Consider the following 16,317-nt stretch of genomic DNA (forward strand, 5'->3'; position numbering starts at 1 on the left):
AACTGATGGAACTTAAGGCAATCCAGTCCTAAGATCTCAAAGCTTAGAAACATTCACCACGGCCTTTGTACATCTAAATTTGATCTGTAACTTAACGTCAACAAAGCTACAAGCCAAAATGTCCAGTAAGGCAGTAAATAAGCATTATTTGGGAGAGAAAGGGTCCTAAGGTGAACTTTATCTATGGAAAGCTCCTTAATTTGTCATACTTAAAAAAATTTTTTTTGGTCGTTTCCTCTTTGATGTCCCTCCTACCTGCCTCCCTTGTTCCCTGCCCTCCCAATTTCAGTCCCTTCTATCTACACCAAAAAAACAAGATAATGAAAAGGGACTGGTGGGGTTCTGAGCCACTTAGGCAGTTAGGGAACAGAAAGCAAAACAATCACTGGATGTAAGAGATTGAAAAGAAATCTAAAGCAGAGGTGCCTGCCTAATGAGACACTGCAAGTAGTATCAGCATAGGAGTTTACCTATATTTGTGGTTCCCAAAATTGAGGACAGAATTACTCAGGATGCCCAAGATTCATTATCTAGACATCACCTCCAAATATTGCCAGGCAATAGGCTTGGGAATTTGCATTATGGACAAACACTCCAGAGCTGGCTTTGATATGTGATCCATGCACTATACTTTGAATTGAAAAACATTTACCTTTATATATGGTATTTACATCAAAACTTACGTTTCATTCCGCGGTGATGAATGGTTCCAAAAAGGTATTCTTCAAAACTGAAATGACTGACCATGTTATCAAAGAGGCAGCCTTTCGATACTGGTGAACATCCTTAGTTCACCTAATCTACTTAAGGATAGCAAATACCAAGTACTTTTAGTAATATTCAGTGCTTGATTAAAATAGGAATATTATATCTGGCTTGTTAATTCAGAGAGAAATGAAGACTTAATAGTCAGTGAGATCTACCTGAGTTCTGGCTGTCAAAAGAACTTTACCCTTCTGTTTATAGGACTATGGGTGGTAATAATCCTCAGGAATGCATCTGTGATGAGGAACAAGGGCTTACACCAGAAATTCTAAACCAGGGGCAGTTTTACTCCTAAGAAGCATTTGGCAATATCTGGAAATATTTTATCACAACTATAAAGGAAAACGTGCTACTGGGACACTGCTAAACATCCCACAATAAACAACAAAGCTCCCTCAACCCCACAGAAAATTATCCTGATCAACAATGTCAAGGTTGAAAAACCCTGGCTTGCACTATTCAGTTGAGTACTATCAATGCCCTGTGGCCATCAGAGGGCACCACATATCAGAGAAAAAAGAAAAGACAATTATACATTTTTAAAACAAAGGCTATTTCCTTTAGGTAACACAGCCTTCAACATACTAAAAATGTGGCAGTATTTCAAAGCCATCTTTAAAGTCTAAGATGGACTAAAATCTGCCATACCAACATTTTTATCTGCGGCAGTGGTTTAACCTCTCTTCTTAGGAACCAACTAAGGAGATTTTAAATGAACAAAATACAAATGCCTAGTTGCACCCAATGTTATGGACCATCTGTGTCCCCCAAAATTTGTATGTGGAGGCTCTAATCCCCAATGTATTTGGAGACAAGACCTTTCCAAAAGAATCCCAAATGAATCTAATATACAGCTAATGCAAGAAACCATTGCTCTAACACTACAGGGCAAAAATGCTTGAAAGAATATGCTGTTCAAAAGAATTCTAAGACTACCCAAGATAAAAACTAAAAGGAGGTAATTAAGATTACCTGAGGTCATAAGGGTGGGAAGGACCCTAACTCAATAAAGTTCATGTCCTTAGAAGAGAAAAAGATACCAGACACTGATCTCTGTGCTTGAGAGAAAAGGTCTTGTGAGGACACAGGGAGAAGGCTGTCTGTAAGCAAGCAAGAATCCTCATCAGAAATCAGATTTCCTAGCACCTTGATCTCATACTTCTTGCATCCAGAACTATAAGAGAATAAACTTCTGTAGTAGAAACCACCCAGTCTGTGTTATTTTGTCACCCAGTGGCACTGGGTGACACTGTCACCCAGTCTGCTGTTCAAGCAGACTAATCTATCTGCAGAGATTTTATTTCAAATGACCTGAGGTATGAACCAGCATTGGTAGTTTTCAATAGAATCCCAACTGAGTCTAACATACAACTAATGCCAAGAACCACTGGTCTAATACCACAGTGCAAACATGCTTGAAAGAATATGCTGGTTCAAAAGGATTCTAAGACTGCCCAAGACAAAAACTAAAAGATGCATAGAACACAACCAGTTGTTTCCTCCCACCACCTTTTAGGATCTTGAGGTAACATCATGTCACCTTCAGAATCTTCTGGCATTTCATCCATATTCTGATTTTTGTTTCTGGCAACATATATGTAAACAATGAGATATAAATTAAATTCAAAAGGTAAATAAAAGAATGACCATACTGCATCATGGATAGACCTTGAGGGCATTATGCTACATAAGTCAGAGAAAGACACATACCAAAAAAATTTTTAAAAAAGGGTCAGAAGGTATACACTTCTAGTTATAAAGTAAGTCATGGAGATATACTAGACAGCATTGTGACTATAGTCAAAACTGTACTGCAAATTTTAAAGTTGCTAAGAAAACAGATCTTAAAAGTTCTCATTATAAGAAAAGTTTTGTAACTGTTTATGGTGACAGATGTTAACTAGACTTACTGTGATCGTTCTGCAATACTTGAAAAGGTCAAACCATTATGTTGTACACTTGGAACTAATATGTTACATGTCAATTATATATCAATTTAAAAAAATGAACAGATAGTGATTAAATTGGGATCAGTTACTTTTTCTACAGAAGGTGATACTCCAGGAAGAAACTAACTCCTAATTCAAGATCACCTCTTTACAGTCAAAAGTGTAACTCCACCAGAATTAACCAGATTTACATGTATATAAAGTTTACTAAACCACATCATTATAAATAACACCTTAAAAAACGCAGTTAATTAGGAAAACTAACATTCTTTTGAAAGAAGCATGTGCATATGCACATAAACGTTAAATGAAAATCAAGTTAAAAAACTATGTCGCACCTGGTAAAGTCTGGTGGAACAGGAGTGGTAACAAAGGACGCCATGGGCTTCCGATGAACTTGCTGAAACATCATGAGGATCTCTGAGCTCTTAGATATCAACTCACTCTTACTACAAGACCGCAGCTGTGTGAGGAAAACAGTCAAATAAACAAAAGTAATATTCACTGGCATCACAAAATCCTCAATAAAGAATAAAAATAAGAATTATTTTGGTCATATTCTAGAAAAAAAATGAGATAAAAATAGAATGACTCTTTCAAAGTGGTTTTGAGAGTTAAGAATCTACAAAGGATCTAAATTATTTCCATTCTAACAGTAAAGTCACTGAGGAAATGTATTTGATTTTTTTTTTTTTTTTTTTAGCATTTATTTATTATTGAGAGACAGAGACAGACAGAACATGAGCATGGGAGGGGCAGAGAGAGGGGGCGACACAGAATCCGAAGCAGGCTTCAGGCTCTGAGCTGTCAGCACAGAGCCCGGCGCAGGGCTCGAACTCACAGACCACGATATCATGACCTGAGCCGAAGTCAGACACTTAACCGACTGAGCCATCCAGGCGCTCCAAGAAATGTATTTGATTTTAATGCATTTTTCTCACCTTGCACGTTAGCATAAATCCAACTATAAGCAAACACAACTGGCATAGAGAAGTTATTACATATACTAATGAACAAAACTCTATAGGTCAATAGCCATCAAACGAGGATTTCTCAAACTGCATTCCGAGAGAGAGAAATGTTAGGATGTAACAGACCCAGAGAAGTCTCAACTTCCATCAATTTGGAAAACACTACATTATGTAGTGCCAAAGGTTAAAAACTGAGAAATTCAACTCCGGTAAAATAAGCATAATAGTTAAAAGACTTTCTACTCCAGACAATCAATTTGAAGTCCTAATTCTGCCCCACACTAATCATATGACTTTCAGAGTCTGTTTATCTGTAAAACTGGAATCATATCTACCACTGCTTACTTCACTAGGACTGTTGTAACAAGTATGAAGCCATATGTGAGACAGCTTTATAAACTGTTACAGGCTAAACAGTGCCTCCACCAAATTCCTGTTGGTCCTAACCCCTAGTAAGTAACTCAGAATGTTAACTATATTTGGAAATAAGGTCTTTAGAGGATACAAAGAGAAAGCAGTGTCTACAAGAGACACCTCAGGGGAAAACAAAACTTCTGACACTTTGATCTTAAGACTCCCAGTCACCAGAACTATAAGAATATAAATTTCTATTGTTTAAGCCTCCTAGTCTGTGTTATTTTGTTAGGGATGCCCTAGCAAAGTAATACACTATCAAATGCCATACAGATGATATTCATAATACTCACTACAGTTAGGTTTATATTTTTTAAATGACAGTTGCTTATAACTCGTGAAGAATAATATGATACGATATGACTGGTATCATATGACAAATATCAAAACCTACAGCTTTTATAAAATATTTATTGAATGTGGGGCACCTGGATGGCTCAGTCAGTTGAGCATCTGACACTTGCTTTTGGCTCAGGTCATAATCTCATGGTTCAGGGGATGGAGCCCCACACGGGGCTCTGCGCTAGCAGCAAGGAGCCTACTACAGATTTTCTCTCTCCCTTGCTCTCTGCACCTCCCCCATTCTCACTCACATGTTCTTGCTCTCAAAATAAACTTCAAAAAAATTATAAATAAATAAATATTTAATGCCTATGATGAGTGTCCTTCCTTGACCCCATTTCCTCCAAAGGTAACTCACTCAAGTTTATATCACTACCCTGTGTTTCCACATGTATTACATGTTCAGCAATGTTCTGAATGTTTTTAGATTTTACATAAATACGACCAAGCTACATCACCATGTAGCCTACATTTTTCAGTTAACATTGCTTCTGAGATTTGTTTATTGGTATCTACAGAGCTACTCATCTCAGCAGTTTTAAAGAATATCATTGCATGAATATGTTATTTTTCTCTGTCAATGAACATTCAGGTTGATTCCCATTCTTCATTATTAAAACTCTGGAGAGAAGACCCTTGTGCAGTTCCTTGTACACATATGCAAGTTTCTCTAGGATTTGAATTACTGGTTGAAGCATATGACAACTTTAGCAGATATTAGCAAACTGCTCTCCAACATAGTTTACATAAGTACTACACAAGTTCCCACTGCTGTATATTGTCAACATTTACATTTTTACCTATTAATTTCTGCCAACTAATGGGTGTAAAATGGCATTTTGTTGTGGTTTTAGTTTATATTTACCAGACTAGCAATGAAACTTCACATTTACTGGTCTCTGTACACTTCTGTAAACTACCTGTTCATCTGCCTTGCCTACTTTTTGAGATTGCTTTAGTTATTTAGAATTAAACTGTATTTCTTTATAAATTCTGGATAGCAATTCCTGTTCAGGTTAGGAGTAACAAGTATCTTTTCCAAGTCTATGGCCTGTCATCCAAGTTGTTGAATTTCTTTTTTTAAAGTTTGAATTTTAATGCATTCAAATCTTTCTATTTTGTACCTACTGTACCTTAAGAAATCTTCCTCTATCCCACATCAAAGGTATTCTCCTCTAAACTCCTCTAAAAATAATCAAATTTTGCTACTGATGTTTAGGTCTTTAGTCCACCTGGAACTAAGTCTTGTGTATAAAATGAAGATCAAATTTTATTTCCCACATGTACAAATGCCAATATTTGTTGAAAGGCCCATCCTTCTCCATTTCTGTCATGTAATGTATCAAGTCTCCACACATACCTGGGGTTCTGTTTCTGGGCTTTTTATTCTGTTATCTTCTCGAACTGTCCTTGTGCTGAAACTTGTGTCATAATTACTATGTTTTCACATTATGTCTTGATATATGACAGGAATTTTAACTTATTTTTTTAATCTAAGACTATGCTGGCTATATGGGGCCCCTTGCTCTTTCACATTAATATTGGAATTTTACCAAATTCTTAGAAAATTTATGTTGAAATAAAGGCTGAATTGCACTTGTAGAATGGTATCAATAGCACCTTTATAACACTGAATCTTCCCCTGCATAAATACACCATATTCCATAAAATGTAGTAGGCTATAAATTATTAAACATTAACTATTTCATGTGCTAGTATGAAAAAAAATCTTTGCTAAATTATGGCTGTATTAACTGTTAAGACACATCCCATTTCAAATTTAATTTTTTTTAATGTTTATTTTTGAGAGAGAGATGAAGAGAGAGCACAAACGCGCGAGTGGGGGAGAGGCAGAGAGAAAGAGAGAGACACAGAATCTGAAGCAGGCTCCAGGCTCTGAGCTGTCAGCACAAAGCCCCATGCCAGGCTTGAACCCAAGAACCGCAAGATCATGACTTGAGCCAAAGTTGGACACTTAACTGACTGGGCCACCCAGGCGCCCAAGACATATCCCATATCAAAATAGCATAATATACATCTGAGAATCAATGAGATACAGGATGTTTCTTCATTCAACTCTAGTGTTTACAAAGGTCCCCAACACTTTTTATTAGATTTATTCAAAATCCTTAGTTTTTGTTATATTATGAACAGGATTATTTTCTGAGCTGTTAGCACAGAGCCTGATGCGGGGCTCGAACTCATGAACTGTGAGATCATGACCTGAACCAAAGTCAGTTGCTTAACCGACTAAGTCACCCAGTCGCCCCAAACAGGATTATTTTCAATTAAGTTTTCTAGCCGATTATTTCCGATATTTGATTTGTCTTGATAAGCTCACTAAAAAGGTGTAAGTTACATACTTTCTACATAGATAACCATATCCTCTACAAATAACCAATTTTATATCTTCCTTTTAATATATTTCTACCACATTTATTGTCTTGAAGCCCCTGAGTGGCTCATTATGAACAAATGAGTTAAGCCTGCTTCAGAGTCTGTGTCTCCCTCTCTCTCTGCCCCAACCCTGGTCACACTCTCTCTCTCTCAAAAGTAAACATTAAAAAATTTTTTTTTAATTTATATATATATATAGTTGTACCATATTTACTGTTTTAATTTAATACACAGGAGTAGCGGAAACGACAATAGGAAGCAACCCTGGATTCTTTATCAGAGCTTCACAATTTTTACCATTTAGACTGTTTCCTATAAAATAAAGTTAAATGTATAGGTGCCTGGGTAGCTCAGTTGGTTAAGTGTCCGATTTCAGGTCAGGTCATGAATTCGCGGTTCATGGGTTCAAGCCCCGCATCAGGCTCTGTGCTGACAGCTCGGAGCCTGGAGCCTGTTTTAGATTCCATGTCTCTCTCTCGCTCACTCTGTTCCTCCCCTGCTTGAGCTCTCTCTCTCTCTCAAAAATAAAGATTAAAAGAATAAAATAAATTTAATGTAGTTCCCTTTTATTTTTTTAATGTTTATTTATTTTTGAGAGAGACAGAGCGAGTGGGGACATGCAGAGAGAGAGCGAGACACAGAATTCGAAGCAGTCTCCAGACTCCAAGCTGTCAGGACAGAGCCTGATGCAGGGCTCAAACTTGTTCCTTTTTAGTCTTAGTTTGCTAAGTAATTTAGCCATGAATGAGGACCAAATGTAATAATGTTACTTTAAAAATTAATATTATCCTGTTCATTTTTATTTAAATGTTCATATAGTTTTGCTCTGTAATCTCTTGAGTTTATATAATCAAGAAGATTTTTCTGATAGTGAAACATTCCTTTCATTCCTTTGAGTAACCCTACTTGACCTGGCTTTTTCGTTCTTTATTACGATTTTATTTTTTAGTAATCTCTACATCCAACCTGGGACTTGAACTCAAAATCCTGAGATCAACTGTCGCATACTCCACTGAGCCATCCCACTGGTCTTGCGCTCATTTGTTTTTGTATGTATCCTACTGCTTTTTAACTGCCAGTATATATTTAAGATTTTGGCATTTATGTTAAAATAAAATTGAGCTTTGGGGTGCCTGAGTGGCTCAGTCAGTTAAGCATCTGACTTCAGCTCAGGTCATGATCTCACAGTTCATGAGTTCGAGCCCTGCCTCAAGCTCTGCGCTGACAGCACCAAGCCAGCTTGGGTTTCTCTCTCTCTCTCCCTCTCTATCCCTCCCCCATGTTCTCTCTCTCAAGTAAATAAACTTTAAAAATAAAATATTGAGCTTTAATTTTCTTACACTGTTCTTATGACAACTGGTTATTAATATTAGTGTTATACAGTCTTGAATGAGATCTAGTACTTTGGTATGCTCTAAGAAAAAATTACTTGATAGGCAAAAGACATCTAAAAATTTGGTAAAAATTTTCCATTAGTCTGAATTTGATGTCTTTAGAAGGAGACTTATCAACAATATAATTTACTTAATGTTTCTTGTTTAAGTTATATACTTTCTTAAGTGACTCTACACAATTACAATTTTCTAAAAATTATCCTCGTCATGTAGATTCTACCTCAATAATGTTGCTCATATTTGTAAAGCACACAGAACACTGGTATAAATATTTACTTTTAAAAATGATTATTATTTAAAGTTCTACGGCATCTGTAGTTATATCCCAATTCTTCTTCCCAATACAATACTGAACACTTCCTCCATTTTTCTTGATAACCATGCTAGAATTATCTTCTATTTAATGCATGCTTTTCAAAGATCCAATATTGGGTATGCTGATACTCCCAACTATTTCATGGCTCTCTTTTTTGTGAATTACATCACTATCTTCATGATTTCTTTCCATCTTATGCTTCTACACTATTGTTCCTTTATTAGCCTCTTTAGTTGAACACCATTCATTCATAATTTTCTTAAATTGCACTTTAGACTATGTCTTCTTCTAAATATCCATTAGCGAAGTCTGGTATTTTAATAATTTATCATTTTTTTATTTTCTTACAAATTTTCTTAAATGTTTATTTGAGAGAGAGCAAGCGAGCCCACATGCAGGGGTGGGGTAGAGGGTAGGAGGGGACAGAGGATCTGAAGCTGGCTCTGTGCTGACAGCAGAGAGAGCGATGTGGGGCTCAAACTCATAAACCATGAGGTCATGACCTGAGCCAAAGTCAGACTCAATTGACTGAGCCACCCAGGCACCCCAATAATTTATCATTTCAATTGCAATATCTCTTAAGCTCAAGAACAATGTAGATATTTAAAATATTTCAATGTATATTTGAATACATATGATTTTTAAAATAATGTTGGTTTTTGATGTCTACCTTAACTATACTGTGGTCACAGAACATGTTCTTTACATAAGTTTCTGAAATTTCTTCAGACTTCTATATAACTAAGTACTTGGCTAGGTATTGAAACTTTTTTTTCTTAAGTTTATTTATTTATTTTGAGAGAGACAGAAACAGGCAGAGAGAGACACACAATCCCAAGGAGGCTCCACACTGTCACTGCAGAGCCCGATGTGGGGCTTGAACCCACAAAATTGTGAGATCATGACCTTGGCCAAAACCAAGAGTTGGACAGACAAGCCACCCAGGCACTGCAAAATGATTTTTTTAATACTGGTTTTGCAAATAATTTTGTAAACTCCTTTTTATGGATTTTTTTTAAATTTTTTTTTTCAACGTTTTTTATTTATTTTTGGGACAGAGAGAGACAGAGCATGAACGGGGGAGGGGCAGAGAGAGAGGGAGACACAGAATCGGAAGCAGGCTCCAGGCTCTGAGCCATCGGCCCAGAGCCTGACGTGGGGCTCGAACTCACGGACCGCGAGATCGTGACCTGGCTGAAGTCGGACGCTTAACCGACTGCGCCACCCAGGCGCCCCTTATGGATTTTTAAAAAATGTTTATTTATTTATTTTGAGAGAGAGAGAGAGAGCACGTGCACATGCGGCGGGGGGGGGGGGGGGTGGGGGTGGAGAGCAGAGACAGGGAGAGAGAGAATCCCAAGCAGGCTCTGTGCTGTCAGTGCAGAGCCTAATGAGGGGCTCGATCCCATGAACCGTGAGATCATGACCTGAGCTGAAATCAAGAGTCAGACAATTAAACAACTGAACCACCCAGGCACCCTGGAGCAGTTTCATATGAACTGAAACAGAGCATGTATTCTTCATTTGGGAATGCAGGGCTCCCTATATACCTTTTATTTTTTTTCCACATACCTTTTAGATAAAGCATCTTAATTTATTTTTTTTCAAATACCCTGTATTCTTACAAACTTCTTTTAGTTGGTGCTATCAGTTTATTAAGTATTTAAAAACTCACTATAGTGATTTTATCAAAATCATTTAATTCTCTGCTTTCTACATTCTGAGTTTATCCTAGAATACGAAATCATAACTGTCCTATCTTCATACTCTTTTTTAAAAATTTTTTAGGTTTTATTTATTTTTGAGAGAGACAGAGAGACAGAGCATAAGTGGGGGAAGGGCAGAGAGAGAGGGAGACACAGAATCCAAAGCAGACTCCAGGAACTGAGCTGTCAGCACAGAGCCTGATGTGTGGCTCAAACCCATAAACCATGAGATCATGACCTGAGCCGAAGTCGGATGCTTAACCAACTGAGCTATTCAGGTGCCCCTCTTCTTATTCTTAAGGTAGACAGTTCCCTCTTTGTCAGTAGTCCTTTTTATCACTAGTAATGTTTTTTTCCCCATTTTAAATTCCTCACCATTCTCTAGATCTATCTCTTATTAAGTACATCATTGTGTGATTTTTTTAATTCAAATTAATCCTTTACATTAATTTTTTTATTACTGATATTAGTGTCATTCACTGACAATAATACTCAAAATCCAGAAAAAATTACTCAATTCAAGCCCTGTATTGAGCTTCAATGCTGAGCATGGAGCCTGAGCCTACTTAAAAAAAAAAAAAAAAGTCGAAGATTGTTCAATCAGATTAAAACATTAGACCCAACTGCATGCAGCCTTTAAGACACAGACTTTAAATATTTAAAAACAAATATATTAAAAATAAAAAGACAGAATAAGATATGTCATGGTAACATGAGTTAAAAGGAAGATGATGTGGCTTTCTTAAATAGATTTCAAAGCAAAAAATTTATGATAAAGTCATTTCAGGGATGCCTTCAGGGTGGCTCAGTCAGTTAAGCATCTGACCCTTGATTTAGGTTCAGGTCATGATCTCATGGTTCATGAGATCAAGCCCATGTCCGGCTCTGGGCTGACAGTGCAGAGCCTGCTTGGATTCCCTTTCTCTCTCCCTCTCTCTCTCTCTCTCCATCTCTCTCTTTCAAATAAATAAACTAAAAAAAAAGGCATTTTATAGTGATGTTGGAAACAATTAAGAGGATGTAACAATCCTAGGCATTTAGGGCCTTAATAGTATGGCTTCAAATTACATGAGGCAAAAACCGATTGAACTGCCAGAAGAAAAGACAAATAAATACACAATTATTGCTGAAAATGTCAACAACCCTCTCTCAATAATCAAACAGGTAGAAAGAAAATCTACAATATAGTAGACTTGAACAACATCACCAACCAACCTGATCTCAAGACACTGCAATCAGAAAAAAACCAAACATTTGGAAACTAACTAATATGGCTCAAAGAATAACTCACAAAGGAAGAAAATATTTTGAACAGAAATGTCTCAGATTACTAACCCCAGGTTCCATCTTAAGATTTCAGAAAAAGAGCAAATTAAACTCAAACTAAGCAAAAGAAAGAAAATAATTAGATCAAAACAAAGATCAAGGAAATAGAAAACAAAGACAACAGAGAAAAACAAAAAGCCAGGTTCTTTGAAAACATCAGGAAAAATAGATATCCTCTAGCCAAACTGATCAGGCAAAAAAGACACAAACTACCAATACCAGGAAAAAGAGAGGTAATATCACTGCATTCTACAAATTTAAAAGGATAACAAGAGGGGGTGCCTGGGTGGCTCTGTCAGGTGGATAGCCGACTCTTGATTTCTGCTCAGGTCATGATCTCAGGGTCGAGGGATAGGGCCCCATGTCACGCTCTATCCACGCTGAGCATGGGGTCTGCATAAGATTCTCTCTCTACCTCTAGCCCTCTCCCCTGCTCATGAGCTCTAAAATAAAAACAAATTAAAAAAAAAAAAGGATAAGTGAATATTAAGAACTATGTGCCAATAAATCTGGCAAACTCAAATGAAATAATTCCTTAAAGACCGAAACCACCAAAGCCTACTCAAGAAATAAGTAATATAAACTGCTCTATGTCTATTAAAGGAATTGAATTTGTAGTTGAAAACCACTCCACAAAGAAGGCCCCGGGGTGGTGGTGGGAGGAGTGAGCGGGGAGGGTTGGCGGGAAGTGGGTGCGGGGAGACGAACCCAATAAAAAAAAGAAAACAAGGACCAAATGTCTTCACTGGTGAATTCTATCAAACTTCTAAAGGAACACCAACTCTACAGAACTTATTCCAGAAAACTGAAGAGGGCATACTTTAAAATTCTTTGACACCATCATTACTCTAATAACAATACCAGACAAGATACTCTGAGAAAAGAAAACTATCATCTAGTATCTCTGAGGCATAAAAATGCAAAAATTATACACAAAATCTTTTCTAATCAAATCCAATAATTCATTAAAAGGACAGTACATTGACCAAACCAAGGTTTTTAACCCAGAAGTACAAAGTTCATTTAATACTAAAAATAGTAATAATCCATATTAAGAAAAAGGAAAACCATATAAACTTTGATACATGTAGAAAAAGAATTTGAGAAAATCCAACATTCATTCCTAATGAAAATTCTCATCAAATAGGAACAGAATTCCAAAACCTGATAAAGAATATCTACATTAAACATTCAGCTAACATCATACTTAAATCAACATTATACTAGAAGTTCTGGTCAGTAAAATCCTGACAGGAACTACATAAAAAGCAGATCAAAAAGGAAATTGTGTGTATTCAGAGATAACAGGATTATCTGCAGGCAAACCCAGAAATCTACAAAATAGTTACTAGAACTAAACTAAATCTAGCAAGATTGAAGCATACAAGACCAATATACAGGGGCGCCTGAGTGGCTCAGTCAGTTGAGCAGCCGACTTCAGCTCAGGTCATGATCTCAGGGTTCGTGAGTTCGAACCCCTCATCAGGCTCAGTGCTGACAGCTCAGAGCCTGGAGCCTGCTTCCGATTCTGTGTTTCCCTCTCTCTCTGCTCCTCCCCCACTCACAATGTGTCTCCCTCTGTCTCTCAAAAATAAATAAACGTTAAAAAAAAAAAAAGACTAATATACAAAAACCAACTGTATAAGCACAAAAAATCAGAAATGAAAAATTTTTTAAAACACTATTTACTATAACATTAAGAATTCTGAAATACTGAATAAATCAGACATAAGATGTGAAAAACTTCTATCCTGAAAACTACAAAACACTGCTGAGAGAAATTATAAAAGACCTAAATAAAGAGTCTTCATGAACAAAGATTCAATATTAAGATGTCACATCTACCTAAACTAATTTATAGATCCAACGCAATTTAAATAAAACCCCAAAACTCTTTGTGGTAGAAGTTAACAAGCTGATGGGGCACCTGGGTGGCTCAGCTGGTTGAACATCTGACTCTTGATCTCGGCTCAGGATGTGATCTCATGGTTCTCAGGATCAAGCCCTGAGTTAGACTTCCCACTGTTGTCACAGATTGGGATTGGGATTCTCTCCGTCCCTCTCTCCCTGCCTCTCCCCGGCTCGCACATGTGGGCTCTCTTTTTCTCTAAAAATAAATAATAAACATAACGCATTCTCTCTCAAAATAAATAAACAATAATAAAAAAAGAAATTAATAAGCTGATGCTAAAATTCATATAGAAATGCAAAGGACCTGGAATAGCTAAAACAACTCTAAAAAAGAGAAGAGTGAAGTTGGAGAGTTAACACTTTTATTATAAAGCTGCAGTAATGATGGGAATGCAAGCTGGTGCAGCCACTGTTGAAAACAGTATGGAGATTTCCTCAAAAAACTAAAAATAGAACTACCCTACAACCCAGCAATTGCACTAGTAGGTATTTATCCAAGGGATACAGGTATGCTGTTTCCAAGGGACACATGCACCCCAATGTTTATAGCAGCACTATCAACAAGAGCCAAAGTATGGAAAGAGCCCTAATGTCCATCGATGGATGGATGGATAAAGATGTGGTGTATATATACATATACAATGGAGTATTACTCGACAATCAAAAAAAATGAAGTCTTGCCATTTGCAGCTTCATGGATGAACTGGAGGGTATTATGCTAAGTGAAATTAGAGAAAGACAAGTATCATATGACTTCACTCATATGAGGACTTTAAGAGACAAAACAGATGAACATAAGGGAAGGGAAACAAAAATAATATAAAAACAGGGAGAGGGACAAAACATAAGAGACTCATAAATATGGAGAACAAACAGGGTTACAGGAGGGGTTGTGGGAAGGGGGATGGGCTAAATGGGTAAGGGGCACTAAGGAATCTATTCCTGAAATCATGGTTGAACTAATTTGGATGTAAATTTTTAAAAAAATAAATAAAATTAAAAATTAAAAAAAAATAGTGATAACTACTTAGCAAGTAATTACCATATGCCAGGCATTTATATTCTCATTCAATCTCTATAGCCATTCTAATAATTAGATATTATTGTGACTGGTTTATGGAGAGGGAAACTGAATTAAACAGTTTGCCCATGGCTGCACACATGCACTGTCCTGGTCTCTGAAGTATACACTACTAAACTGTATTCTTCTTAAGCCTAAGTAAAGATTGAGCATATAGGACTGGAGACAGCCTCTTCCCATTTATTTTCTCGATTGTAAATGTGTTAAGTGCATGGGGTCCTTGGATGGAGGGAGAATTAGAGAAAATAAAAAAATCTCTTCTTCAGATAGCCCAAGATACTAGTTTCCTAGAAAGAAATAAGGAGAAAGCAGATACTAAAGGAAACATAAAATATCTATATAGCTTTTTTTTCCCCCAGGTGAGCAAAGTTTACAGAAGAAATATACTCTAGTTAAAAACTGAACAGAGAAATGTATAAAATAATCCCACCAGAGAAGATAGCTATTAATAGTTTGTGTATACTTTCCGGGATTTCTCCCACATATAATTCTTTTAAAATAAGATCATTATAGGGGTACCTCGGTGGCTCAGTCGGTTAAGCATCCAACTTCAGCTCAGGCCATGATCTCATAGTTCGTGAGTTTGAGCCCCACATCGGGCTCTGTGCTAACAGCTCAGAGCCTGGAGCCTGCTTCAGATTCTGTGCCTTCCTCTCTCTCTGCCCCTCCCCCGCGCAGACTGACTCTCTCTACTCTCTCTCTCTCTCTACTCTCTCTCTCTCTCTCTCTCTCTCTCAAAAATAAACATTAAAACAAAATTTTAAATAAGATCATTAGGTACACACATACTTTTCATCTAATAATATGTTACATAAATTTTTTAATGTCTTTATTTTTTCCTGGGAGTTCTTGGTGTTACATTGTCTGAATCTACAATTTATCTAATATTTCTATTGATTTGGACATTTAAATTAGTTTTAAATTTTTCATTATAACAAATATTCTACAATAAACATTTTTATGTAAACATTTTTCAATGTGTATAAAATAAATGTAGAAGTGCAACTGTGCAAGTCAAAGGAAAGGCATATTTAAATTTTTAAGGACTAATGTCAAATACCCTGGTGTTTTCTATTTCTGACCCATCACTGTACAAAAGTGCCTATTCCCTTCATATTTTTGCCAATACTGGGTATTATTAATCTTTTTAACATTTGCCAGTGTGATGAGTGAATTGTATCTTATTATTTTTTATTTAACTGTTAAGTTACTAAGCATCTTTTCATTTATTTGGCCATTTATATTTTTTCTGTGAATTCCCAATTCTATCTTCTTTTTCTAATGGTAATTTAATAATTTTCTTATTAATTTTGATGAAGTTCACAGATATTAGGGATATCTTAGCATCTGTCTACTATATATATATTACAAATTTGGTTTCCTAATTTGTCTTTTGACAAATTTTTCTTCTCCTCCTCCTCCTCCTCCTCCTGCTCTTTCTTCCTCCATTTCTTTCTCCTCCTTCTCCTATCTCTTTCTGTCACGCTCTCTGCCATATAGATGTTTATAATTCTTTTGCCAAAGGTTTATGACCTTTGGACTTCAGGTATTTATTAGAAAGCCATTTGATAGTACCAAGAGTATACAAATATCAATTCATGTTTTCTTCTGGTACTTTAATTTTTTTTCATAATCAAATATTTGATCTAAGTTGATTTCATTCAAATTTAGTTAGGAATCTAGGTTTTCATGTAAAATCATGTTTTAAAATGTCTGTTTTAAAAATATATGTGTTAACATATGAG

General features: G+C 36.3%; 1 protein-coding gene across 7 annotated transcripts in view; it reads right to left on the reverse strand.

Annotated features, from left to right (window-relative positions):
* The window catches only part of TRIM37 (tripartite motif containing 37), a 148,314-nt gene that overhangs the window by 102,710 nt on the left and 29,287 nt on the right, over window positions 1–16,317 (reverse strand). For all 7 annotated transcript variants that reach the window (XM_058703251.1, XM_058703253.1, XM_058703255.1 and 4 more), the window contains exon 9: window positions 3,053–3,177. In XM_058703251.1, coding sequence (XP_058559234.1) covers window positions 3,053–3,177 — 125 coding nt within the window. The remainder of the gene's footprint in view (window positions 1–3,052; window positions 3,178–16,317) is intronic.

Source organism: Neofelis nebulosa, chromosome 16, assembly GCF_028018385.1.
Source record: "Neofelis nebulosa isolate mNeoNeb1 chromosome 16, mNeoNeb1.pri, whole genome shotgun sequence".
NCBI lineage: Eukaryota > Metazoa > Chordata > Mammalia > Carnivora > Felidae > Neofelis > Neofelis nebulosa.